The 27,312-nt window shown below is 37.7% G+C and overlaps 1 protein-coding gene across 5 annotated transcripts in view; it reads right to left on the bottom strand.

The window, feature by feature from the left end:
• The window catches only part of ABL2 (ABL proto-oncogene 2, non-receptor tyrosine kinase), a 115,796-nt gene that overhangs the window by 37,778 nt on the left and 50,706 nt on the right, over positions 1-27,312 (bottom strand). The window contains exon 1 of one of the 5 annotated variants that reach the window (XM_025430158.3): positions 736-990. The exons of the other annotated variants lie outside the window; for them this stretch is intronic. Coding sequence (XP_025285943.1) covers positions 736-763 — 28 coding nt within the window. The 5' untranslated portion in view covers positions 764-990. Of the gene's footprint in view, positions 1-735; positions 991-27,312 lie in introns of those variants that run through there. 5 annotated transcript variants of the gene reach the window in all.

The following is a 27,312-nucleotide window of genomic DNA, read 5'->3' as shown; positions in this document are numbered from 1 at the left end:
ATATACAAAGACTTCCACAGAGTTGAAACAAAACTATAACTTAACCTTAGAGAAAGAATGTCTGACATAGATAATTAACCACTTAAAAATATAAAGCTTATACTTTCAATGAAATTAACCTTTATAAGTCAGTATTGTTAACGTCAATAAAGCAAGAGTTAAATGACTAATAGTTATGTCACTTAATGACTCAATGTTTCAAATACCAGGTTAAATTTCTCCTTCCCTCAGTAATCTAAAAAAAAAATAAGGAAAAGGAGCTGTATAATCCATATTCTATACAAATATATATTCCATATCATATAATTTACTATTTAGTCAGTAAATCTGCTCTTCAAATTACCAAATAATAGTTACGACTCAGAAAGCTAGAAAAACTTGGTTTAAAAAAAAAAGCTAGAAAAATTAAGACAGGACAAAAGTATAGTATAAAGAAAATGAATACTTTTGTGATTCTATGCTGCTTTTAACTATCTAAACAACTGAATAGCTTTTAAACATTTTAAAGAAAAAATGAAAAAGAATGCATGCAAAAATAACCAAAAAATGATATATGAAACCCAAGATTAAACTCAACAAAACTATTAGACATGTTCTCATTTTTAAAATTCTTTGTTTTCAGTTTATAAAAGTGACACATGATTATAGAAAATTTGGGAACTATATATAAATAGACAACAACACATACCCATTTCTACAGCTCCACTTGTTAAATTATTAAAATAATATTGATACCTTTGCATTTGGCCCTTTTAATCTGCATGTTTCATTCATTCAGCCAATATTTCTTGAGTGGTTACTATTTGCAAAGCACTTCACTAGGCAGGAAATATCAGGGGTTAGGCAAGAAATAAAGTCCATAAGAAATGAAGATAGTGGGCTGGGGAGGGGAGGAATTTCACTACTTTAAAGAAGGTGATGATGGGTGCCTAGGTGGCTCAGTTGGTTAAGTGCCTGCCTTTGGCTCAGGTCATAACCCTAGCATGCTAGGCTACCTGCTCACGGGGGAGTCTGCTTCTCCCTCTCCTTCTGTTCCTCCTCCAGCTCATGCGCGCATGTGCACGCTCTCTCATAAATAAAATCTTAAAAAAAAAAAGAAAAGGTGACACTTAAGCAAATGCCAAAAACAAAAGAATCTAAGCAGGGATAATGCAGCCAGTGCAAAAACCTGAAAGCAGGAAAAAACCTACTTGCTATGCGGAAGAAATGAAAAGTGTGGCTGTAATTGAGAAAGTCAGAAGAAAAGCATGAAAAGAAGTTAGTAAGATAGAACCAGCCATATGGCCAGATCAAACACATAAGGATTCTTTTCCAAGGACAATGGAAATCCTATGAACAGTTTCAAGCATGGAGGTCATATATTCTGTCTCCCATTTTATAAAAGACCACTCTGGCTACTGGGTTAAAAAAAAAATGGATTTGATAAGAAACAAAATTAAAGATAGGCAAATATGTAGCAGTTCAGGAATGGGCTCCAGTTGGCTTGGATGGTGTCATGAAGACAAAGTGGAAGAACTTAAAAATCCAAATTCCAAAATGGAATTGATAGGCTTTACAGATTACTTGGATATAAGAAGAGACAGGGTAAAACTAAAGAATGGCTGCCAAGTCACAAGCTTGAGCAAATGGGCAGATGGCCATGTAAATTACTCCAAAGCAATAGCAGTATAAATCAAAAGTTCCACTATAGACAAGTAAATTTGAGGGAGATAATTAAACACCATGATATATAATTTTGAACCTCAGAGAAGATCCTGGGCTACAGACATCAACGTATAGATGATATCTAAAACCATGAATCTAAGAGCATCTGGGCGGTTCAGTAGTTGAGCATCTGCCTTTGGCTCAGGGTATGATCCCGGGGTCCTGGGATTGAGTCCTGCATCAGACTCCCAGCAGGGAGCCTGCTTCTCCCTCTGCCTAGGTCTCTCTCATGAATAAATATATAAAATTTTAAAAAATAAAACCATTAATTTAGGTGAGATCATTTAGGAAGAGAGAGACGTGCAGGATCATGCTTATAGGGGAACAATGATTTGAATACTGTGGATTTCTCACTTGAAACCATACAGGCTAGAAAGAAGTGAAAAAACATTATTATCTTAAGTGCTTAGAGAAAAACTGTCAATTCAAAATTCTTTGTCCACAGAAAATATCCTTTAGAAATTAAGATGAAATAAAGACATTTTCATTTGAAGGGAGGAATGTGCTGCCAGTAGACCTGCTTTAAAAGTATTCAATTCAGACACAATGGAAATTATACCAGAAGTAAATTTTGGGTCATTAGAAATAAAGAAAGAAAAATAAAGATGGTAAATAGACTGTTCTTCTCTTCAAGTTCTTAATATAGGATGGTTGGAAGCATACAGTGTAACGTCATCTGTAGGGACCTTTCAATGCATGTAGATGTAATATATGACAATTATAACATAGGGAAAAGAAAAATCTATATGATGGCAAGGTTCCCATATTTCACCTGAGGCAGCAAAATATGGATTCAAAGTAGTGTGAAAAGTTCAATATGTATATTAAAATCCCTACAGCAACCACAGGAAAAACCACAGAGATATGGTCAGAAACAACAGATAAGTGAAAATGGAGTACTAAAAAGGCATTTAATAATCCAAGAGAAAACAGGAAAGAGGAAAGAAATAACAAAAAGAATAAAATACAGACCTAAAACCAAACATCAATGACTAATGTTAAATGAAAATGGTCAAAATATAAGGTGGTTTATCATAATAGATATGTATAATCCAACTAGAGGCTATCTAAAAGAAACTCACTTCAAATACAAACATAGAAGCAGGTTAAAAATAAAAGGATGAAAATATGTGTCCACACAAAAACCTGTATATGAACCTTCACAGCATTATTCATAACAGCCAAAAGTAGAAACAACCAAAATATTACTGAATGGATAAATAAAACGGAAATACTAATACATGTTATAACATACATGAACCTTGAAAACACATGCCAAGTAAAAGAAGCCAGTCAAAATAAACACATGTTGTGTGATTCCATTTAGATGAAAGGTCTAGAACCGGTAAATCCATAGATACAAAAAGTAAATTAGTGGTAGCCGAGGGTCAGGATGTGGGGAGGAATATGGAATGATTGCTAATGGCTAGGGGGTTTCTTTTTGGGGCGGTGAAAATATTCTAAGAGTATACTGTATTGATGATTGAAGAACTCTGAATATACTAAAACCACTGAATCATACACTTTGATTTATTTAATTTTTTTAAAAAAGGAAAGAAATCATGACCAAAAAGATAGTAGTTAACCCCCACCCCACCCCCAAAGCTCTAACCAGTCACATGAGCATCACCCACTTTCCACTAGGTGCCTGGCATTCAGCTGGTGGCACACTCTGCCCCCACCGGACTGACCCGAAAGCACTGGGGCAACAGGTGCCAGTATTCACACTCAGCAGGTTAGTCAAATCAGACAAACTGGTGGGCTAAAATTCAGAAGTTCTCTCCAGGTTTTCTGCCCATCGGCTGAGCACATACAAACTATCGTAAGCCTATAAAATTTAAGGGAGATGGGAAGGGTAGAAAAGCAGGAAGTTGGTGGGAGAAAAGAAACTACAGGTCACTCAAGCTTTCTCCTTGGCTAGTGGCTCTGGACACAGACTTTGAGAGACCAGGAGAGGTAGGCTCCAGATTGCTTGCTTGCTTCAAGATTTTATTTATTTATTCATGAGAGACGGGGGGGGGGGGGGGGGCAGAGACACGGGCAGAGGGAGAAGCAGGCTCCTGTGGAATTCAATCCCAGTACCCTGGGATCACAAACTGAGCCACAGGCAGGCACTCAACTGCTAAGCCATCCAGGCATCCCTGGGCTCCAGATTTCTTATAGAAGAAAAAAATCCTTTAAGAAGGAGCTAAGACATGCCATGCAAAATAATTCTTCTTACAGAGGGCACAGGAGACAGGGCAGCTGACTCTCCCATCTAGGAGACAGGAGAGCGGTGAAGAAGTTCTTATAGTACCATGAAGTAAGACAAAAGGCAGGGGGAGAATATTGAGGTTCTGGCCAAATATGAGACTGGTACACACACAGTTAAAGATTAAAAAGCCATCAGGCACTCTCAAAGCCGAATCCTGCCTGCAAACACTGGCTATAGAGTGCTGCAGAAGATTCTTGCTGTGAACCAAGTCAAGTTAGTTGCCTGGCTAGAGGTGGTGGGGAGGGATAAATGTTTTTATTTTCAAAGGGATGAGGTAGGAAGAGCAGCCATGATTAGTAAAAAGAGACCTGTACGAAGCAGAAAATATTTAGACAGCATTTTAATATGTATTTTCATATATATATTTAAAGTTAAGAGAAAACTAATTCAAGCCATGCCCTGTGCAAAAAAAGGGGGGGGGGGGTGAAAAAGACAATTTTTTGGAAAGATTTTATTTACTCATGAGAGACACAGAGAGAGACAGAGACATAGGCAGAGGGAGAAGCAGGCTCCCTGCGAGGAGCCTGATGCAGGACTCCATCCAGGACCCTGGGATCACGCCCTGAGCAGAAGGCAGATCCTCAACCACTGAGCCACCCAGGCATCTCATAAAAGACAAATTTAAAATGAGACCTCTGTCTAGTGCTCTAGTCTCATCTATCACAGCTTGTTACTTTTATTTTGGAAGAGGAGATATAAAAGTTTCTTTCCATCACTCAGAGGGCAAGTGTAGCCACTTATAAAAGCAGAATGACAGGGACAGACTAGAAGAGTCAGAGGTGAAAGGGAAGAGCAGGAAAGGAATTTTCAAAAATAAAATTAAGGTGACTGTTCCAGAAGGGTGCGGTAAAGAGGACATGGTGGACCAAAGTCTGTTAGTCAAATAATGTTTCAACTTTTAAATTATTTTCTGTTCTGTTTTGTTGGGTGTTTTGTTTGTTCAAGTCTAAGATCTTTGTTAACAAGCACCAACAGGAAATATAGGATCCTTTCCCTCCTCTGGCCTGCCTCCACCGAAGCCACCACAATCGCCTGGTTGGCTGGATGCTAGAAGAGTCCTGTGTGTGTGTGTGTGGACCCAGAATGAAGGGCAGCCTCCTCCTCTGATGGCTGGGCTTGTGAACAGTGCAGTATCTTTTGGCTTTCCACATCTCTAAAATGTTTTACAACCTTACTAACACTGAATGAAGCTAGGGGAGAAGGGGTTTCTGTTCAGTCATTAATTATTTCCACTTCTGAAACATACTGTAAGTTTATGAGCAAGATGTCTGCATGGTTCGGCTTTCCACTGAAAGAGGAACATTTTAAAGCCAGCATTTTGGACTGGTAGTCAAAGGCTACCACCTCATCCTGCAGCCGCTTCTCCTGGCACGTCCAGCACAACACGTGGCTCCCAACACAGAACTACTTGCCCGGAGGAGCTGCTTGTCTTGGGAGAGCAGCCACAGCTGGCCTGAGTCCTACATTTTAAATGGGTTAATTTTGTATGTCAATTTATATCTCCATAAAGCATTAAAAACGTTATGCTGTGTGGAAAAGGCCAGATCTAAAGTCTACATATTGCATGATTCCTTTCACATGAAATACCCACAAGAACATGTGTATAGAGACAGAAAGCAAAATGAGTGGTTACCTGGGATGGGTAGGAATGCCAACTGACTATAAAATAGCACAGGAACCTTTTGGGTGATGGAAATGCTCTAAAACTAGACTATGGTGAGAGTTACACAACTATGTATATTGTTACAAATCACTGAATTGTACATCTTTTAAAACTTAAGTTTTATGAAATGTAAACTATAGCTCAATAAAGCAGTTTTTTTTAAAGCACAAAAGGCAATAAAAAGCAAATTCAGACTTTTGTTCTCTGAAAGATATCATTAGGACGATCAAAAGATAAGCTATAGACAGGAGAAAATATTTGCAAATTTTATATCTGGCAAAGGATATATATCCAGAAGATATCAAGAACTCTCAAACTCAGTAGTATGAAAACAAACCACCCAATTTAAAAATGGACAAAGATGGGGATCCCTAGGTGGCTCAGCAGTTTAGCGCCTGCCTTCAGCACAGGGCATGATCCTGGAGTCCTGGGATCAAGTCCCACATCAGGCTTCCTGTATGGAGCCTGCTTCTCCCTCTGCCTGTGTCTCTGCCTCTATGTATCTCTCATGAATAAATAAATAAGAGCTTAAAAAAAAAATGGACAAAAACTCTCTGCACCAAAATTAATGACCAATAAGATACTCAACATCAGCAACCATTAAAGAAATGCAAATTAAAACCACAATGAGATACCACTATACATGTATTAGAGTGATGAATCTAAAAATTCTAAGAATACCAAGTGCTTACTACAGATGCAAACCAACTGGAACTCTCATAAATTGGTGGGTGGAATGCCATATAGTATAGCCACTCTAGAAAGCAATTTGACAATTTCTTATAAAATGTCACTTATAGGATCCAGCAATACCACTATTGCAAGTAATTGTCCTGGAGAAATGAAAACTTCCATTTAAGCAAATACCTGTACGTGAATGCTTATGGCAGTTCTATTCCCAACTATCCCTAACTGGAAATAATCTAAGTGTTCTTCAGTGGATGGATGAACAAACTGTAGTATATCCATACAATGGAATACTACTCAGCAATAACAAAGGAATGAATTACTGATACACACAATAACCCGAACGGACCTCAAAGGCATTATGCTGAGCTTCCCAAAGAAGCCGTTATTGAAAACATATATTTCCCAAAAGACAAAACCATTGTGGTTCCCAGGGGTCAGGAGTAGGGAAGGTGTAACTAAAAAAGTGAGCACAATGGGCTTCTGGGAGAAATGATGACTATTCTGTATCCTGACAGTGGTGGGGGTTACATAAATCTATGCATGGGCTAAAATTCATAGAACTGTATATGCCCAAAAGAGCTGATTTTACTGTATGTTAGTTTAAAAAATAAAAAATGTTAAAGTTTAGGATCCAGTACTAAGCCCTAAGGAACATCTACATTAGGGGAGCAAAGAGAAAGAAGTCAGCAAAGGAGATTAAGAATAGTTGGCAAGGAAGGAAAACACCTAAGGCTGAGAAGGGGATTCTGTATGTGGAAGGAGGGAAGATCGACAGCATTAACTACAGCTGACGTGTTAATAAATGAGTATATAAGCGTATTCATTGCTTTTGTAAACTATGTATCAAGAACTTTCACATATTCTTATAAATCTTCAAAAGCCTTCTTTCTAATGGTTATATATATTTCATCTTGCAGAGGTACCACCACTTCTAATAACACTTATGCGTACCAAATTACAAGTCACCTAGTAATAACACTTATGTGCACTTTGTATCCCTCCCAATTTTTCTCTGATTAACATGATCTCAGAACAAATTTTCAAGTCAAAGGACACTTTCAAGACTCATGATACATACTTCCAAATCACTTTCCAAAAAATTTTACCACTTTATACTCAGTGACATATAAATGTTTACTTCATCGTCTCTATGTATCTTTTTTATAATTTCAAAGGCAAACAACAGTAACTTGTTTAAATTCACAATTCACTTTCCATTTCTTTTGCTAACTACATAGCAATTTATTCCTCATGACATAAAGCATTTTCTCATTGCTTTTGCTGTTTGTGTTTCCTACTTTGTAAGTTGTTAGAGGCACACACAGTAAATTAATATCAACAAATGGGAAATATAACCTCCAGTGGCACTCTTACTTCTAGATATGACAAAAAATTCTGATCCTTCTCTATGTGTAGGCCCTCAATTTCAAACACCTCACAACTGGAGCTGTCATTTTTATAACAGCATGTATTCTTAGAGTGGATGGCCATCTCAGATGAACTATCCCCACAACAGACCACCTATCCCTTTTTCCTACCAGCATGAAACAGACAGCATTATAGAATCCAATGCACAGAAAAGTACTTCTAAGACAGGGGTCTTTCAGTTAACATTTTGGGATCAAACAGTAGACCTTAAAATATATTCAATTCCATTATTATTGAGATGAAGAAACAAAGCTAGTGTCAGAACCAGATGGTCTCAAGGATGGCAGCTGCCATAGTCCTGCCTTCTATTAACCCTCGCTACTCAACCTCCCAACACAGCAGCTGACTATTAAGTCTAAGAAAGCAGAGCACCAATTCCATATCATCTACTTCACCCTTCGTTTTCACCTCCTTACCTTTCTCCTTTGTGAACTCAAGGCTTTAGGAACAAAAACTGGTCTCTCAAAACAAAAACAATCTCAATGTTAAGGTTTTTTAGACTTTTTTTTTTTTTTTAAATCAAAGGACTCAGGCTCTGTATTAAGCAGCCCTTGCTCTGCCATTCAAAAGGTGAGGTGTCAAGTTGAAGAAATTATTTACAATATCTGAGTGTACAATTTTCATTTGTAAAACAGGAAGGAAATGGTAAGTACTTTTTACGAATCCTTAAATGAGATTAAGCATATAAAATGCTTAGGGGAAAATCTGACACCATTACTTAAAACTTTAATTCTTTCAGTAGTCTAAAAGGGGTGCCTTCCTACCTGGAAAATACATCTATTAAGAGATAAGAATAAATGTGTTGGGCTCAAGTTAGAAGATCTGCATGGATAACAAGAAGTCTGAAGTACAGAAATAAAAATAAGCAACTCTAAATTTTTGCAAAAATAACTCTCTTTAGATCAGTTAGGAATAGTAGTTATAATCCCCCTAGCTCTCATACAGTCTCACATTGGAGTATTATCACAAAAAGTCACAAAAATCAAAATGCTATTTTAATTAGGACCATGCTTACCCTCCTCGTCTATTCAAATCCTGTATTATCTTTCAAAGTGTAGCTAAAGTTCCTAGATTCTCCCTGAACTCGACCTCTCTGACCATTTCTGATTAAGTAATCTTTGCCTTTGCCTAGAACAACAACTGTCACACTATATTGGGACATCTTCTATAGTGTATTTACTATAATTTATTACTTCCTTTTTTGTGTGTCTCTTTCTCTCCAATAAGATTAAGTTTCTACATGTATAGAACCATCATGTTTCTCTACCCAATGAAACCCAGCAAAGTGCTTTACTAATAAATGACTGGTAAAAAAGGATTAACTCATTCAAAAAATTCAGTGTGAGACTTCTTATAACAAAAATAAAACCTATTTAGCAGCATCTTTTCCCTTTCTCTACACTAGCATTTCCCAAACTTTATTTTCATTTACCACTACTCTAAGGACTAAAATTACATTTAACTTAATAATTCAACTTAATTCAATTTCTCCCCATAAGACAAAGTATAAAAGGATAAGATTTTGCAAGGTAGCACTGAGCTTTGGAGGGTCACAAACCACTGTAAATACCTAAGTTATTATCACCCCTGTTGAGAATGCATGCTCTATACTTAACCAAATCCTCTAAACAGGACTCATTTGTTCCTGTTAGAGTAGGAGCTTTTTCTAATTACAAAACCATAGATGTCAACATACTTTGGACTCAAAGTTTTCCGTTACAGAGGAAGGAAGAGCACCTTTTTCTAAGCAGGGGTTAAAAACATGAACACGGCAGCCCGGGTGGCTCAGCAGTTTAATACCACCTTCAGTCCCGGGTGTGGTCCTGGAGTCCTGGGATCAAGTCCCACGTCGGGCTTCCTGCATGGGGACTGTTTCTCCCTCTGCCTGTGTCTCTGACTCTCTCTTTCTGTCTCTCATGAATAAATAAATAAAATCTTTAAAAAAAAAAAAAAAAAAAAAAGGCAGCCCTGGTGGCGCAGAGGTTTAGTGCCGCCTGCAGCCCAGGGCCTGATCCTGGATCAAGTCCCACGTCAGGCTCCCTGCATGGAGCCTGCTTCTCCCTCTGCCTATGTCTCTGCCTCTCTGTGTCTCTCTCTCATGAATAATTAAATAAAATCTTAAAAAAAAAAAACAAAAAAAAAAAAACATGAACACACACACACAATATAAACCAAGGCAGAGAAAAGGCTTTGAGTATTTTAAGTTTTACAAGATCAGACCAAGACACGTCGGAACCTAGGTAGGCTAATAATTAATACATCTTCAAAACAACAGTCTTTAAATATGTGTTTAACATTTACTTAGCAAGAAGCCTGAAATTTGTGCTAAGGGAGAAGAGAAAACAGAAAGGAAGAAGTGGTCCTGAATAATTCATCTCTGGCCCTAAACTCAGGAGTCCCTGACTCAGCAAAAGACCCTGCAGCTAACCAGAATTACCCACCTCAGCAGGCACTTTCCCATGCCCATTGGTGGTCTCAGGCTCTAGCCCAAACAGTTTAGGAAAATATTCCCCAATACCACAGATAATACTCCTTATGAGAGGATTTTTAGAAAACAATTTCTTCTCCCTGTTACACTTCCAGAGAACCTTTAGAAATCGACACTGGAGAGGAGCCCAGCTGGCCCATTCCTTAATCCAGTTCAGTGATTTTTGCTGCATGAGAAACGTGGCCTGATTAAAAGAAAAGCTTGGAAATATATGTACGTCTTAGTCAAGTAATGTGAGATATTTGTGAGGCAAATGACAGACAATCTTGACATCCAAACAAAAGAATTCAGACTGTATTGGGATACAATAGGTAATCACTGTAGATTCTTGAGAAGTAGTAACACACTGTGCTATTTAGAGAAGACTGCTTTAGGACACCTGAGTGGTTCAGTCAGTCAGCCTTCTGGTTCTTGATTTCAGGGTCCTGACTTCAAGCCCTACATTGGGCTTCACGCTGGGCATGGAGCCTATTGCGGGGGGTGGGGGGAGGAAAATTTGGGGCGCATAGGTGGCTCAGTCAGTTAAAACATCCAACTCTTGGTTTCAGCTCAGGTCATGATCTCATGGGATTGAACCCAATGTCAGGCTCTGTACTCAGCGAGGAGTCTGCCTGAAGATGCTCTCCCTCTGCCCCTCCCCACACACATGCACTGTCTCTCTCTCTAAAGCAAAAAAAATACATCTTTAAAAAAAAATAAATAAGACCGGTCTATAATGCTTCTAATGGACCCCCTGCAGATAGAACAATTATCTAAAAGTTTGCTGCAGAAAACTAAGCAGGGATGATAAGGGCCTGTTTGTGAAATGGACAATGATAGATTTAAGAAATCTCTTGAAGAAGGGAGTAACAGAGGATATAGAAAAGGAAACTAATAAATCTCTCTCTGGTTTGGAACAAAAGGAATATAAAGTAACATCCAGATTTCAAAGACAGAGTTATAAGACTAGAATATAAATGAAGTCTATCCCAATGGACATTAAGAGTTGTCAACACGGTTCAACATTTTATACAAAAGACAAAGGAAAGTAGTAGTATTCCATCAAGACATTTTTTTATCAACCAAAAAAGTGGCAATAATCACAAAGTTTTGTATTCAGTTGACAAAATACTCTTTAATTCAAAATCATTTATTTCTGGATGGTACTAGATAACAGAAACATCTATCCTCATTTTTTCTTTCCTTCTTCCATGCATCCTCTCTAGGTGAAATCATTCACATCCATTACTTTTATTTATAAACTCGAGGCTATCAGCTCCTGTATTAGTTTTCTGTGGTTGCTATTAACAAACTGCCACAAATTGTTTGACTTAAAAAACAGAAACACATTCTCTCAGAATTCTGGAGGCCAGAAGTCAGAAACTGGTATCACTGGGACAAAATGAAGGTGCTGACAAGGCATCAGCTCCCTTTAAAGGCTCTAGGGTAGAATCCATCGCTTGCCTCTTCTAGTTCATGGTTGCTACCAGCATCCCTTGGCTTGTGGCCACATCACTCCAATCTTTAAGACGAGCATCTTCAGATCTCTCTGCTCCACTGTCACATCATCATCTCCTCTGCATGTGAAACCTCCCTCTGTCTCCCTCTTATAGAGATACTGATTACATTTAGGGCTCATTTGGATAATGCAAGATAATCTCTCCATCTATAAAGACATCTCCCCTCCCCACTTTTTTGCAATGTAACATTTACAGGTTCCACGGATCAGGGCATGGGTATCTTTTGAGAGGGCACTCTTCAGCCTATCACAGCTCTCAAATCTCACCAACCCCAAATCACTCTCTTGACCAGCTGACTCCTATAGCCTATGGCTAAGTATACTTAGATATCCTAAAAGAACCAAAAACCCATTTTGTTCCTACTTCTGCGTTTTCAGTTTAGCATGTGTGCATGCATGTGTGTTCTGGTTGTTGTTAATGGCATACCCATTCACCCAGGTATCCAATCCAGAAACCTCATCATCATTCTAGAATCCTCTTTCTTCCCTAATTCCCTCCAACACTACTATCCTATGGACTCCAGCTCCCAAATCTCTCAAATCTGTGTACTCTACTCCCTTACCACTGTCCTCATTTATGCCCTATTTCCTTGCCTGCATGGCTATAACATTCATCTACTGATCTTCTTGACTTTAGTTTCATTCTGCTCTAATGTAATATCCACATTGCCTCTAAACTGCTATTTTGAAAGGGCAAGACCACTTCGAGTTACGTTCCTACTTAAAACCTTTAAGAGTTTGGGGGGTGCCTGGGTGGCATAGTTGAGCATCAGACTCTTGGTTTTGGCTCAGGTCATGATCTCAAAGTCCTAAGATCGAGTCCCCTGTCAGGCTCCACGGCAGAGTCTGCTTGAGTTTCTCTCTCCCTCTGCCCCTCTTCACCTTTGCTCATGCGTATGTGCATTCTCTCTCCAATAAAAAAAATAAATCTTTGGGATGCCTGGGTGGTTCAGTGGTTGAGCATCTATCTGCCTTTGGCTCAGATCATGATCCCAGGATCCTGGGATCAAGTTCCACACTGAGCTCCCTGCAGGGAGTCTGCTTCTCCCTCTGCCTATGTCTCTGCCTCTCTGTGTCTCTCATGAATAAACAAATAAAATCTTTTAAAAATAAATAAATCTTTAAACACACACACACACATACACACACACACACACACACACACATACACCTTTAAAGGTTTGGGCTCTCTACCGCACAGAGTTAAATTCCAAATTCCTCAGCATGGTATGAGAAACATCTGCCATGATCTGGCACTTAGCCTTTTCAGCCTCTCCTACCTCTCCTCTCACCAGTCTTTCTTGTACCTTATGTTCATCTATGTACAGCTCTACCAAAAGTTCTCTGAATATGTCCATTTGTTCAATCTACAAATTCTTTCCTTCTACATTCTCCCTTTCCGGTTACCTAGTGAACTAATTGAACACAACTCATATTTCTTCTCTTCAGTTTCTCAAAGTATTTTCCCTCACACCTAAAATAAAGTTTCTAACTCTACACTGCATCACAGTCACACAGATTTTTCTAATTATTTGTTATTAGTTATTATTAGTTATTATTCTATTAGTTATTTGGGGAGGAAACCCTGCACAGCACAGAAAAATACACAGTACTATTATTTACAATGTGTGACTCCAGCTTCACCCTATGTATGGATAGGGATTACATCTTACACTTACCTGTTTTCCTAGAACATGTATTCAATAAATATTTGTTGACATGCCACGCCACTTTTTCTTAATTATAGAAACAATACCTGCCCGTTTTTAGAAACTAAAAGAAAAATGAAGGGGGGTGGAGTAAAAAATAAATAAAAATAAAAGAAAGATGAAGACAATTAACAGCACCCATGAGGGGCACATGAATGGCCCAGTGGTTGAACATCTGCCTTCGGCTCAGGTCATGATCCCGGGGTCCTGGGATAGAGTCCTGCATCAGGCTCCTCAAGGGGAACCTACTTCTCCTTCAGCCTATGTCTCTGCCTTTCTGTGTCTCTCATGAATAAATAACTTCTTTTAAAAATAAATAAAATCAGCCATGATCTCATTACCCAGAAATAATTACTGATAACATTTGCCATACATTTTAATCCAGTCTTTTCCTTATCTTGTTCTTCAAGATGTTTCCTAATACATACTCTTAGGGCAATTTTAGCCTTAAGGCTAAAATTAAAACATAACCTACCAATTTTTGTAATTTAAGATTTGGAACTTGGCAAAAGAAGGAACTCAGTGCATAGATTTGTTTGGGAAATGTGCAAATTTGATTTATTTCATTTAGATTTCTGTTCTAGTTATTCAGATCCCTAAGATTCAAGATCTGTAGAAGTGATATGGTTTCAAGGAATTTCAAAGCAAACTCCATCATAGGTAGCTAGTTTTTATACATTTACAAAACATAAACAATTTAAATTTTCAAGGATGAACAAAATTTAAAATAAAACACAAGATATAATCCACTCCTGAAGTATTTTACCCATTTTGTGGCCAAAACACCAACTACCCAAAAGTATAAACAGTCCTTACATGTTGTCAAAATGCAAAGTTTTCAAAGTGTTTCAGAGATTTATTCTAATGAGCTTATAATTTTATTTTTAAGTGGCATACTTAATTATGCACTGGTCTTTATGAAAGAGAAGTTGAAGGCTCCCTAGATCTTGCATTTCCTCACAAAGCTGAATCAGAAGTGTGGCTTTCAATTCAACTCTCAAGGAAACAAAGGACTTGTTATAATTTATTATATTTGAGATACTGAGTAAGCCACATTTTCCCCATCTGCATTTTCCTTGTGTTTCTTATTAGAAGATAGGGTCTTTTCACACAGCTAGAGACAAAATCTATAAATTGGTCCTAATTGTAGTTCTTCAATGGGGTCTGAAGCCAAAACTCTTCCTAACAGGAAGTGTTATCCTGCCTTGTGTAGTTCCACCTGCAGACGTCATTCTTGAAAGAGGATCTTGTATGAAGAGAGTGATATAATGTGGGAATTAGGAATCCTTGTGTTCTAAGAGTATCTCTTCAATATTATCTCCCTAATAGCATCTACTTCTCGTCATTTCTCACATCATCATTTTCCTCTTTCTGAAGGCATAGTCGTCTTGAGATAATATTAGGATATATGCATTTGGGAAAGAGTCACCGAGCCATAGTCAGATCAGACTATAAACAGATAGCTGTTTGCATTCAACAATATGATCACTAATTTTTCTCTGTATTAATCACTTTATCTTGCACATAGTAGGCCCTCAAGTATTTTTAAATTAATGTGCACAAATGTCTACCATCACGAAGTTTTCTTTTCATTTATTTATTTATTCATTCATTCATTCATTCATTCATTCATGACAGACTCAGAGAGAGAAAGGCAGAGACACAGGCAGAGGGAGAAGCAGGCTGCATGCAGGGAGCCTGACGTGGGACTCGATCCTGGGTCTCCAGGACCACACTCTGGGCCAAAGGCAGCGCTAAACCGCTGGGCCACCGGGGCTGCCCACGAAGTTTTCATGCAAATTAAAATTGACTCAAAGCAATCCTAGTCCTCTACAGTAGGACTGTAATGACAGCTACCATTTATGCAGTACATACATACCAAGCACTTTACACACCTTTTTTTTTTTTTTTAAGATTTTATTTATTCATTCTTGAGAGACAGAGAGAGAGAGAGGCAGAGACAGGCAGAGGGAGAAGCAGTCTCCCTGCGGGGAGTCCGACATGGGACTCGATCCCAGGACCCCAGGATCACACCTGAGCCAAAGGCAGACACTCAACCACTGAGCCACCTGCACTTTACACACTTTAATTGATGTATAATTTATAATATCATTACCTACAGCTCTGAAAGACAAGCATTATTATCACCAACATATAAATTCTCAGAAATGTTAGGTAACTTATTCAAGTTCCAGAGGTGGTGAAGCCAGTGTACAAAATCCTTGCACTTGTCTAACTCCAAACCCCATGCTCCTTTCACAATTTCAGGATGCCTCCCTCATTCAATAGAGAGTGATATAAAAACTGGAATACCTGGAGAAGGTATCTTTCCCTGGAGAAGAATTTCAGAACAGCCAGACTCCCCAAGTGAATTGACTTTGATTCCTCTGTCCATATTTAAGAATGACATTTAAGAATCAAACCAGAGAGTAATAAGAATGATAAACACATGCTTACCATCTAGTCCATTCTATCACAGAAAACTGGACATCTCTGCCATTTATTCCTGGCAGAATAATCACAAATTTTTCCAGAATTAATGCATAATGACTCAGGGAAGAGTTCTAAATATTTGTATAGGTCATGCCAGAATCCCAAATGCAACAAAAACAGAACCTCTTCTCTCAGTAACTGGACAACTTTCACCTCTTCTTTGAACAATCTTATTTAGGCCAAAATAGAATAGATGGTGTCTTTTCTTTTGATTTGTCCTCAAAGACAGGAAGAGCCGAACAAAAGTCTTCCCTTAATGTATGGCTCATCTCATACCACACACAAAAAATGTGTATGTGGGTATTCATTAGGAAATAATTCTTATAGTTCTTAAGGTTCTCTAACCTTATCCTTTAGGACACCTGTCACTGACCTGAAGAGAACTTAGTAACTTAACAATCCTTTCATATAATGCTTAAAAAAAATAAATAAAAATTAAGACACTGGTTTTTCCTGTATCAGATCCGTGGAGCTAATCTTCTAATATGTCTGAAGAGACATGTCTATGTGCATATACTACACTCCCTATACTTGGCTCCTGGCTGCAAGCTATTTCCTGCTGAGCTCAGGTATTTCCAATTGCCTTAACTAAGAAACAAAGACCTTATTCATGACCCTTATTTCAGCAGCTACTAGTTGTCCAAAGCAACAGAATCCTCCCTATAGTATGAGCATTAGAGCTAAGAAGAAAAACACCATCATTCAGCAAAATTCTTTGGGGTTAATGCTTATATTAATATATACTTTTTGTTCAAATAATCTATAAAAAAACATGCTCAGAATGCAATCCCTGTGATTTCATTGCAAACCATCTCCAGCTTAAAACAAGACTACCATTAAAATTACAAAATTATTGAAAATTTTTAATACACCTTTGTTAATAAAGGGTCTCCATTTAAGTTACTTTTATTTGGATATCTGTCAGCATCAAACTGTGAATCCCTAGTACTCTACGTACTACATAAATACTGTGTATTCACATGACTATGAACAATTACTCACAGTAAAGCTATTATCACTGGCTTCCTTTATCATGCGAGGTAAAAACCATAGGACAGCAGAAAACTCTGCATTAACATTACTACAACTACCGAAAGTCTTCCCAGACCACTAGTCCAAATATTAGGTGAGAGCTACAGAGACCTTAGGAAAGAAAGAAAATGAATACTTTAGAGGTATCTAAAGATAAAAATACAGAATCCTTAAGAGCAGGAGCCAGCGAAGTTTCTTCACCAAGATAGCTGGGCCCAGGGCAGCCTGGGTGGCTCAGCAGTTTAGTGCTGCCTTCGGCTCAGGGCCTGATTCTGGAGACTTGGGATCAAGTCCCAAGTCAGGCTACCCGCATGGAGCCTGCTTCTCCCTCTGCCTGTGTCTCTGTGTGTGTGTGTGTGTGTGTGTGTGTCATGAATAAATAAAATCTTAAAAAAAAAAGAAAAGATAGCTGGGCCCAGGTCAAGAAAGGAGTGGCTTTGTGTATTTAAACTATCGCAAAGAGTATGACTAATTTCAATTCTCCTTTCAGTTTTGCTAGATTTCCACTGATTCTATCCTGATGATAGAAGGGCAAAATATGGTGCTCAATAACATCTACAGGACAGACCAAGAAAGAATATAAATTAGACATCAAAATTCTTCCTAAATGGTAAGCAAGATTGTGAGGAAAAGGAATAAGAGATAGGTATAATAATAAGAGGCAGGGAGTGGGAGGTTAGGGGAAGCAACATTATACTAACGCCATAGGAACAAAACTTAAAGTCTGGATTTTTGAGCACCATACCATCTAGTAGGGAAAAGAAGACAGGAACAGAAAATTAGAATCTAACAGTTTTTGAGTACTTGCTTATATAAGCCAGGGAATTCATCTATATTATCACTAATTCTCCTCTTAACACTGATATGATAGAAAGATACTATTATCCCATTTCTCAGATGAATGGCTATGTGCTATAACGTAGGGAGATAATTTTGTGAGTTTTTTTAAAGATTTATTTATTGAGAAAGAGAGTACATACATGCATGTAAGCAAGGGAAGGGGCAAAGGAAAAGGGAGAGAGAATCTCAAGAAGAGCTCAGTCTCACAACCTTGAAATCATGACCTGAGCCAAAATCAAGAGTTGGACACTTAACCAATAGAGCCACCCAGGCACCCCTTCAGAGAGACAATTTGGAATAAGTTCTGAAATTCTGCCTCTAGCACTTATGAACCTTGAAACTATGGGTAATTAATAACTAAAAATAAATCCACCCTATTATCAGCAAGGCACAAAAGAACCGTAAGAGTCTTGCAAAAGCATATGTGCCTTATTAAACATCCTCCAATGCCAGGGATCACTTGCCTTGTGCTGCCAAAGTCAAAATGTTTTAAAGGTCCCCATAATTGCCTGAGTATTTGGCTTTCTGCATTCATGAAGTGAAACTGACCTCTGATCTACCGCTAGAAATGGGTGAGTAAAATAAAGCCTCTTCCATGACCAGGGCACAGAGGGTAGAGAACAATTTTAAGAAAAGATAAAGCCAGACAAAGATATCACAAGAAAAAAAATACAGACCAATATCCCTTATAAACACAGATGCAAACTAAAATCTTCAATAAATCACTAGGAAACCAAATCCAGGAGTATATTAAAAGAAATATTCACCATGCCATGTGGGATATATCCCAGGAATACAAGGTTGGTTCAACACACAAAACTCAATCAATGTAATACATTAAGCTAATAAAATAAAGAAAAAAAGTATATGATTTCTCAATATAACTCCTTATTATGTGGGGAAAAAAATTTTTAAGCATGAATACCTGATTTAGATATGTAATTTCTGGGCTTTTTAAAGAGATGTTTAAAAGGGATGCTTTGCAGAACTCTTCCTAATTGTGTTTAACAAAAATATATAATAATATCATTTCTCAATTACTGAGTACCTAATACATGAAATTTGATTAATCACAACCACCCTGCAAGGCAGCCGTTCCAGGGAGTATGAACAGGCAGGCAATACACAGTAGTTAAGCACAAACTCTACAGCCAGTCTCTGGGTTTGAATCCTAGTTGTACCACTTACTGTGTGACCTTCACCAAGTTAACCTATCTGTGCCTCAGTTTCTTCATCCAAAATATATAAAAGTACTATTTCTCTAAAAATGAGATAAGGGGATCCCTGGGTGGCACAGCGGTTTAGTGCCTGCCTTTGGCCCGGGGCGCGATCCTGGAGACCGGGATCGAATCCCACATCGGGCTCCCTGCATGGAGCCTGCTTCTCCCTCTGCCTGTGTCTCTGCCTCTCTCTCTCCTCTCTGTGTATTCTCATGAATAAATAAATAAAATCTTTAAAAATAAATAAATAAATAAATAAAAATGAGATAAAAATTAAATACTGATTGTATGTAAGGACCATAAAACAGTGTCTGATATGAACAGCTATATAAAATGTTAGTGAAGATAAAATAGAAGAAATATACACCAAAACCTAACTTCAAACCTTAACAATAAAGTTTATGCCTTTTCTAATTAACAGATCACATGGGATGCTTGGACGAAAACTGATTTCAATTTAATGCAGATAATATGCACACTCTAATTACAGATAGTCACTTTAATCTGGAATTCTTAGAATTTTATATAAAAGAACAATTAATTTTCCAGTTCACAGAGAGGATCTATGTTAACCCCTTCCTTCATCACAATATAATGCATGGTAAAACAGTCACAGAGCACATACAGATTAACACATCTTGCTGGTGAAGGACTGGTAAGCAGTCCTAGAAAAGACCTGGCTCAAATATACTGATGGTAGCTTCATAAATTACCAGTGACAGATGTTTATAATGGAATTTCTGGTGCAGGTGATATCTTGATTTTCTGACCATGAATTTAAGATTAATCTGTCTTAGAGCTAGAAAACAGAGGGAACTGTGCCTATCCCTTCTAACTTTTCTGTTTGTGGTTGCTTTTATCACAGATTATCATTACCCTATAGCCTTCCTGAAAATCTGATTAAAAGCTGTAGGTAGCTACACTTTTTATATTTGGGTAACACAGAATAATAGAACTATATTAATCTCTTAAGTAATCTGGATTGATGTAATGTGTTTAAATGTAGGCTTCTCTGGGCAGCCTGGGTGGCTCAGTGGTTTAAGCGCCTGCCTTTGGCCCAGGGTGTGATCCTGGAGTCCCAGGATCAAGTCCCACGTCGGGCTCCCTGCATGGAGCCTTCTTCTCCCTCTGCCTGTGTCTCTGCCTCTGTCTCTGCCTCTCTCTCTCTCTCCTCTTTGTCTATCATGAATAAATAAAAAAAAATCTTAAAAAAAAAAGTAGGCTTCTCTGAAGTTGTTTGTATTGATAAAAAACCTTTTCTTATACTCTACTTCCTGCACTGCTCCCATGTATCAAAACATTACTTAAATAGAATATGAGGCTTTGAAAAATCAGTATATATCTATCTAATTATCATATCAGTATATATCTAACTGATACAAATCTAATTATCAAATTCTCATAGTAACTATCAGGTAAAGAACTTAACAAGATTATACAGATTTGCTCCAATTTCCTTCTATATTTTATGATAAAAATTCATCTTTGAAAGATAATACTGAGACACAGGTCAGTATTTTGAAAATACTTAGATACAGGGCACCTCAATGGCTCAGTCACTTAAGTGTCCGACTCTTAATTTCAGCTCTGATCTTGATCTCAGGGTCATGAGATCAAGCCCTGTTAGGATTCTCTCTCTCCCTCTACCCCCGCCCCCACACATACTTTCTCTCAAGAAATAAACAAAAATTGAAAAATAAAGTACTTAAAGTAGTTAATGAATCATGCATATATATGTATATATATATATATATATATATATATGTTTGATAAATTTGATAAATAATGAATATTTATCATGTGCCACACTGTTTGGGATAACATGCTAAGTCAGTATTTCCCAAAGTGTGTTCCATAAAAGTAGGTTAAGTAGTTGTCGTAGGCCAAGTATTTCCATAGTTAAATAAGATTAGGAACTGTTAAATAAAAGTAGTTCTATAACAAAATCTAACTTCTTAGAGCCAATAATATACTCATGTTCATAGTAGCCCTTCAAAAAGCAGCTACATCATATAGTGTATCCCAGGTGTCTTTTCACTGAGCATTTCAAAACCCTAGCATTCTAGAGAATGTACTCTAAGATATGGAGGGAAAGAAAGGTTTAGATACAGCTATGTGTCAAGCACTTCATGTACATCAATTAAAATTTTCTAATTTTCATAAAAATCCTGTCAGGTAAATAATATGTCCAAGATCACAAGGTGATTTACAGAGTAACCCACATTTAATACCCAGCTGATGGTCTATCTCCAAAGTCCTGTGACACTATCTTTTAATAAGAAAATAAGTAATGGGAACAAGAAACATTACTTACAGAGGATATATAAAGGCCAAACAAAAATGGGTAGAGACATTAAGAAAACACACAAAACAACAACAGGCAAAACTCTTTACTGAAGAGGTTATATGAATAACAAATAGGCATATGAAAAGATGCTGAACTGTAGCCATTAAGGAAATGCAAATTAAAACCACAAAACAACACTATGTGCCTATTAAAATAGATAATATAAAAAACACTGACAGTTATCAAGTGCTGATGAGGATGCTGACCAACTAGAACTCTCATACTTTGCCAGGAAGAACATAAAATGATATAGCCACTCTGGAAAACAGTTTGGCAGTTTCCCATTAAGTAAAACATATATTTACCACATGACCCAGCAATCCCACTGGTGGGTATTTACCCCAGAGAAATGAGAACTTATATTCACAAAAACCCATACAGAAATGTTTATGGCAGAGGCGCCTGGGTGGCTCAGTCAGTTGGGCATCTACCTGCCTTCGGCTTGGGTCATGATCCTGGGATCATGGGATCAAGCCCTGCACTGGGCTGGGCTCCCTGCTCAGCGGAGAGCCAGCTTCTCCCTCTCCCTCTGCTGCTACTCCTCCTGCTTGTGCTCTGTCAAAAAAATAAATAAAATCTTTAAAAAAAAAAAAAAAAAAAAGAAATGTTTATAGCAGAGCTGTAACTGCCCTAAACTGCAAACAACCTAAATGTCCTTTTATAATAGGTGAGTGGTACATCCACACAATGGAACACAAGCAGCAATAAAAAAAGAATGAACGGAACTATTGACACACACAGCAACTTAGATGAGTCTCAAAGATAGTATGCTGAATTTCCAATAGAAGCCAATGTCAAGACATTACATGCTGCATGGTTCTTTTTAAGTGACATTCTGGAAAAGACAAAACTATAGTGACAGAACAGATCAGCAGTTGCCAGAATTACGAGGTGGGGAGAAGATGAGACTACAGAGGGAATGCACAACAAAGTTTTTTTGGGATGATGTAATTGCTCTGCTGACTGTGCGGTTAAACAAATCTACAGAGGTTAAAATTCATAGAACTATACAAAAAGTCAATTTCATCACGTAATTTTAAAAATAGAGAAAAAAGGCAAAAAATAGGTTAAAGCACATTTCACACCAGTTACATGAGAAAAATCAAAACCATGTCATAAATACCACATGCGCAAAATACTAAAATTTAGCAATACCTACAGATGAGAAATTGTGACCTAGGAACTTAATATTTCCATACCTATTTTTAGATATAAATATCCTTCTGTTCAGAATCATGACAGAAGTTTAGAGGAAAGATCCTTCCTAAACACATGAAATTTGTGGAATTTAGCATTCCAAGATCTTTGCATCTTAGCAGAGACACATCATTGCTTAGGTTGTTATGGCAAAAGATAATGAAATATCTGAGGGATGAAAGGAATGTGCCAATCCTCTTTCCCTCGTGGAATTCCCAAAGTCAATGTAGCTGGCACCTGGTACAATGACTTCAATGCAAGCTCAGAGCTGACATTCCTAGGGAGGGACTCTCAAATAAACCTAGATCATTCCTAAAGATCTACAATACAATCCTCTGTAATCCAAGCAGTCAGCTGTTTGAGACTATAGAAGTATGTAACAACTGCTTTTACACACACACACACACACACACACACACACAAACATTTTCTGTGCATGGAATGTTTATGAATGTGTCTGTGCACCCAGAAAGTGGTACACCAATCCATAGGAAATACTGAAATGCCAACTCTGAATAATTAATACACTGATTACTGAAATATTTATTAAACATCCACTTTGTACCAAGCACATTAACAAGCACTGGAAGGCTCAGTGGCTGAACTCTTGCCTTTGGCTCAGGTCACAATCCTGGCGTCCTGGGATCAAGTCCTGCATCAGGCTTCCTGCAGAGCCTACTTTTCCCTCTGCCTATATATCTCTGCTTCTCTATGTCTCTCATGAATAAATAAGCAAAATCTTAAAAAAAAAAAAAAAAAAAAAAAAGAGAGTACCAGCAATATATCAACAAAGTGGAAAGATGAAATCTGGCTCTCGCATATCACCTCCAGGCAAGTCTTCTGTGTCAACCATCTGAAGCAGGTAAAGTGAATGAACATCAAAACATTCCAAGTAAAGTACGATTAATAAGCTGGATAATATATTTTATAAACTGGGGGGGGGGGGGGAGGACAACACCATAGTGTAGCTCAAGGGTTTGAGTGGGTGGAGGGGGCACGTGCATGAAATGAAGTGCTAAGAAAATTAAAGTAGGAAAGTAAGCAAGGACCAGATCTTAAAGAACCTTGAAATGCCACACCAAGAAATTCTGATTTATTTGTTGGCAGTAAGAAGCCATTAAAGACCTGTAACAATTTCAAGAGTTTTTCTCTCAAACAGGTGATTTGAATTTTCTATATTATGGAGGAAGAGAAAAATGGTTAAATCAAGGAAATAAAAAACACACAATACACACTAGGTCTGAGATAACAGTATTTCTCTAGCTCCAATAAAATAATATATTCACATACTAACTCTTTTCCCAAGGAATTAAAACAATGAACATCCTGCATAATATTAACAATTGGCATCTGTATTAAACATTACTATTTACAAAGCATTTTAAATATACATTGTTAATATTCAGTTTCATAAAATTAAAGACTGATGACATATATTAATTGAAAAATTGCCCTTGTTCTAATATTTAAATTATATATAAATGAGAAGATGTGATCAATGTACTTGTTGGCTGAAAACAGCTGGAATTAGTTCTCTATGGCTTAACAACACATTTTTCCAGCCCTAATTCCACTCCCTTACTTTAGGCCACCTTCATTCCTCAACTGGCTTCCTACAATGGTCTCCTCACTGGTCTCTCAGATTCTGGTTTCTCTAAGAACATTCTACTATGCATAAACAGCCAAGAGGATTTTTTTTTCCTTGAGCACAAAAAAATCTGATCACATCACTACTCTAAAACATTCCAATGACTTCCCTACTGCATTCAAGTTAAAGTCTAATCTCTCACATGGCATAAAAGGCTCTTTTTCAGTGATGAGGCTCTTTTTCAGCCTTACTCTCCAGCTCATTCTCTCTCTCTCTCTTTTCTTTTTCTTTTCTTTTTTTTTTTTTTAAGATTTTATTTATTTGTTCATGAGAGACACAGGGAGAGAGGCAGAGACACAGGCAGAGGGAGAAGCAAGCTCCATGCAGGGAGCCTGATGTGGAACTTGATCCTGGGGCTCCAGGATCACGCCCTGGGCCAAAGGCAGGCACTCAACCGCTGAGCCCCCAGGCATCCTGGCCTATTCTCTTTTTGATAAACACCTGGCTTCTTATCCTATGCTTTGGACGTACTCAATTCTCTAGTTTCCCACTCAATTCTCTAGTTTCCCAAACTCTTTCTTATTTTGGCAAATACTATTCCCTCAGCCCCAAATATTTTCTGCCTATTGTCCCCACTGCCACTCTGCCTAACTCCTACTGCTTCAGACCTCAATCAGATATCTACTTCTAGTAAACAGTATCCACATATAGAAGAAAAAATATCTCTTTAAAAGATGCACAAAATAAGTTAGATTATTGTTCCCAATTTTTCAGTTCCTCACTGTTACAGAATTATACATGCATATATTTGGCCAAAATACTTTGCCGTTACCTACCAGTAGAATGGGCAAAGTATATTTCCCTTCCCCACTGATGTTGGGCTTAGTCATGTGACTTTCTCTGCCCGACAGTGTGGATGGTGTGCCACTTTTGAACTGGGGCTTTAACAGGCTCCATATATGTTTATATCTCACCCTTCTTGTGCTCCCACTATTTCCAGGAGATGACTGTGAGACACACAGAGCAGACCTGTGAGCGTGCAGCCAAATGTAGCTGAACGTAGGCAAGCTCAACTGGGATCAACCAAATCCCAGCTGACCCAGAGACTCAAGAGGGGGAGAAAAAAAAGAAAGAAAAAAATGCTGTATTAAGCTACTGAGATTCAGATAATCTATTACTCCATTACATAGCATTTCTGCAGCAATGGCTCATAATACTGCATTTCCAATAAAATTTTACTTTTAATTATGAAAATATATTCTTATATTGTCTTGGTTATGTACTAAGTTAAAATCCTAAATCAATCATAAACATTTTTAAACAGAGATACCAAAAAGAAAATCTAATTTCAATTTATATACCTATCTTAGTTGCAGAGAATTATGATGTGGTATTTGGGTAGTCAAAATACATTAGGATAAACTTCTATGAGAGAAGTGGAATAGAAATATAAATCCATAGGAAAAAAAAGAGTAACTTACAACTTTCAGCTATTAAAAAGAGAGCCTGTTCATCTAATTTGTAAACTGGATTACAGTAATGATGAGTCACTAAAGTATTTAGATTCCTAGATGCATTTTTTAAATGAGGTCATTTATAACACACCAAAAATTACATAATCTGCAATTATTTAAACTTATGATGAAAGTCGTGTTTGTTATCACCCAAAAAACATGTGCAAGAGAGTAGACAGCTATCTTCTTTCTCTTGGTGTACAGTTCTATAAATTTTAATATACACAAAAATTTATGTAGTCAATATCTGTATAAGATACAGGACAATCATCCCCCTCATGATGTCCCTTCACAGTCACATCCTCTTCTCACCTAGGTTTTTTTTTTTTTAAAAGATTTTATTTATTTACTCATGAGAGACACAGAGAGAGAGGCAGAGACACAGGCAGAGGGAGAAGCAGGCCCAATGCAGGGAGCCCGATGTGGGACTCGATCCCGGGTCTCCAGGATCACACCCTGGGCGCAAGGCAGCGCTAAACCACTGAGCCACCCGGGCTGCCCTCACCTAGATCTTTTAGAAGTTCTTTAAGGAAATATGTGAACAATAAAGTTTGAAGAACACTGCTACACAACACTAACTAGCATGACTTAGTAGCTCAGTTACAGAGGCTTCAAATTTTTTAGCCAAATTCAAGTTTGTTCACTAGTATCAGTAATACCCAGAATACCCAATAATAATATATTCAAGTCAATCAATCTTGAGTTGGTTAATATACTCATTAATAGTCCACTGCAGTCAAGATTTAAAGTTTCTCCACAATACTCATAGAGGATGATACAGACTATTTTAATCTGGAAACTAGTCTTATCTTTAACTAGATCTGCTTGTATATACTGGACAGTATTAAAAGATCTCTGAGGGACAGCCTGGGTGGCTCAGCGGTTTAGCGCCACCTTCAGCCCAGGGCCTGATCCTGGAGACCCAGGATCGAGTCCCGCATCAGGCTTCCTGCATGGAGCCTGTTTATCCCTCTGGCCTATGTCTCTGCCTTTCTCTCTCTCTCTCTCTCTCTTTCTCTCTCTGTGTCTCTCATGAATAAATAAATAAAATCTTAAAAAAAAATTAAAAAAAAAGATCTGAGTTAGAATTATCTTCCATTTCTGCTTGACTTAATTTTACAGAAGTTGAGACTTAGATAAATATCACTTCTAAAGAGCAATTCCAAATGAAAATCATAGAAGTATAATACAAACAAGAATAAACTCTTTTGCACACAGAAGGGTTTCAACCAGTCTTTCTCAAAACATCAAGCATACCACCACTAGAAGAGACATCAAAAGTTAAAACCAAGCAGGAGCTCCTGGGTGGCTCAGTCAGTTAAGCATTGGACTCTTGATTTTGGCTCAGGTCAAGCTCTCAGTTCTAAGATTGAGTCCCATGCCTTGGGCTTCACGCTCAGCATTGAGTCTGTGTGGGATTCTCTCTCTCCCTGCCCCTCCCCCTCCTGCATGCTCGCTCACTCTCTGTGTCACTCGCTCTCAAACTAAATAAATAAAACTAAATAAAATCTTTTTAAAAAAGTCAAAACCAAAGGACTTCAAACAATTAAGAAAACTATAAGCAGATGAAGTCAAATATACGACATACCTTAAAGTAGTTCTTACTGAATTACTTAAAAACACTTTTTCATTTTTTAGATTTTATTT

This window comes from Canis lupus, chromosome 7 (genome assembly GCF_003254725.2).
Source record: "Canis lupus dingo isolate Sandy chromosome 7, ASM325472v2, whole genome shotgun sequence".
Classification (NCBI taxonomy): domain Eukaryota; kingdom Metazoa; phylum Chordata; class Mammalia; order Carnivora; family Canidae; genus Canis; species Canis lupus.
This window is presented reverse-complemented; position numbering and strand designations above follow the sequence as displayed.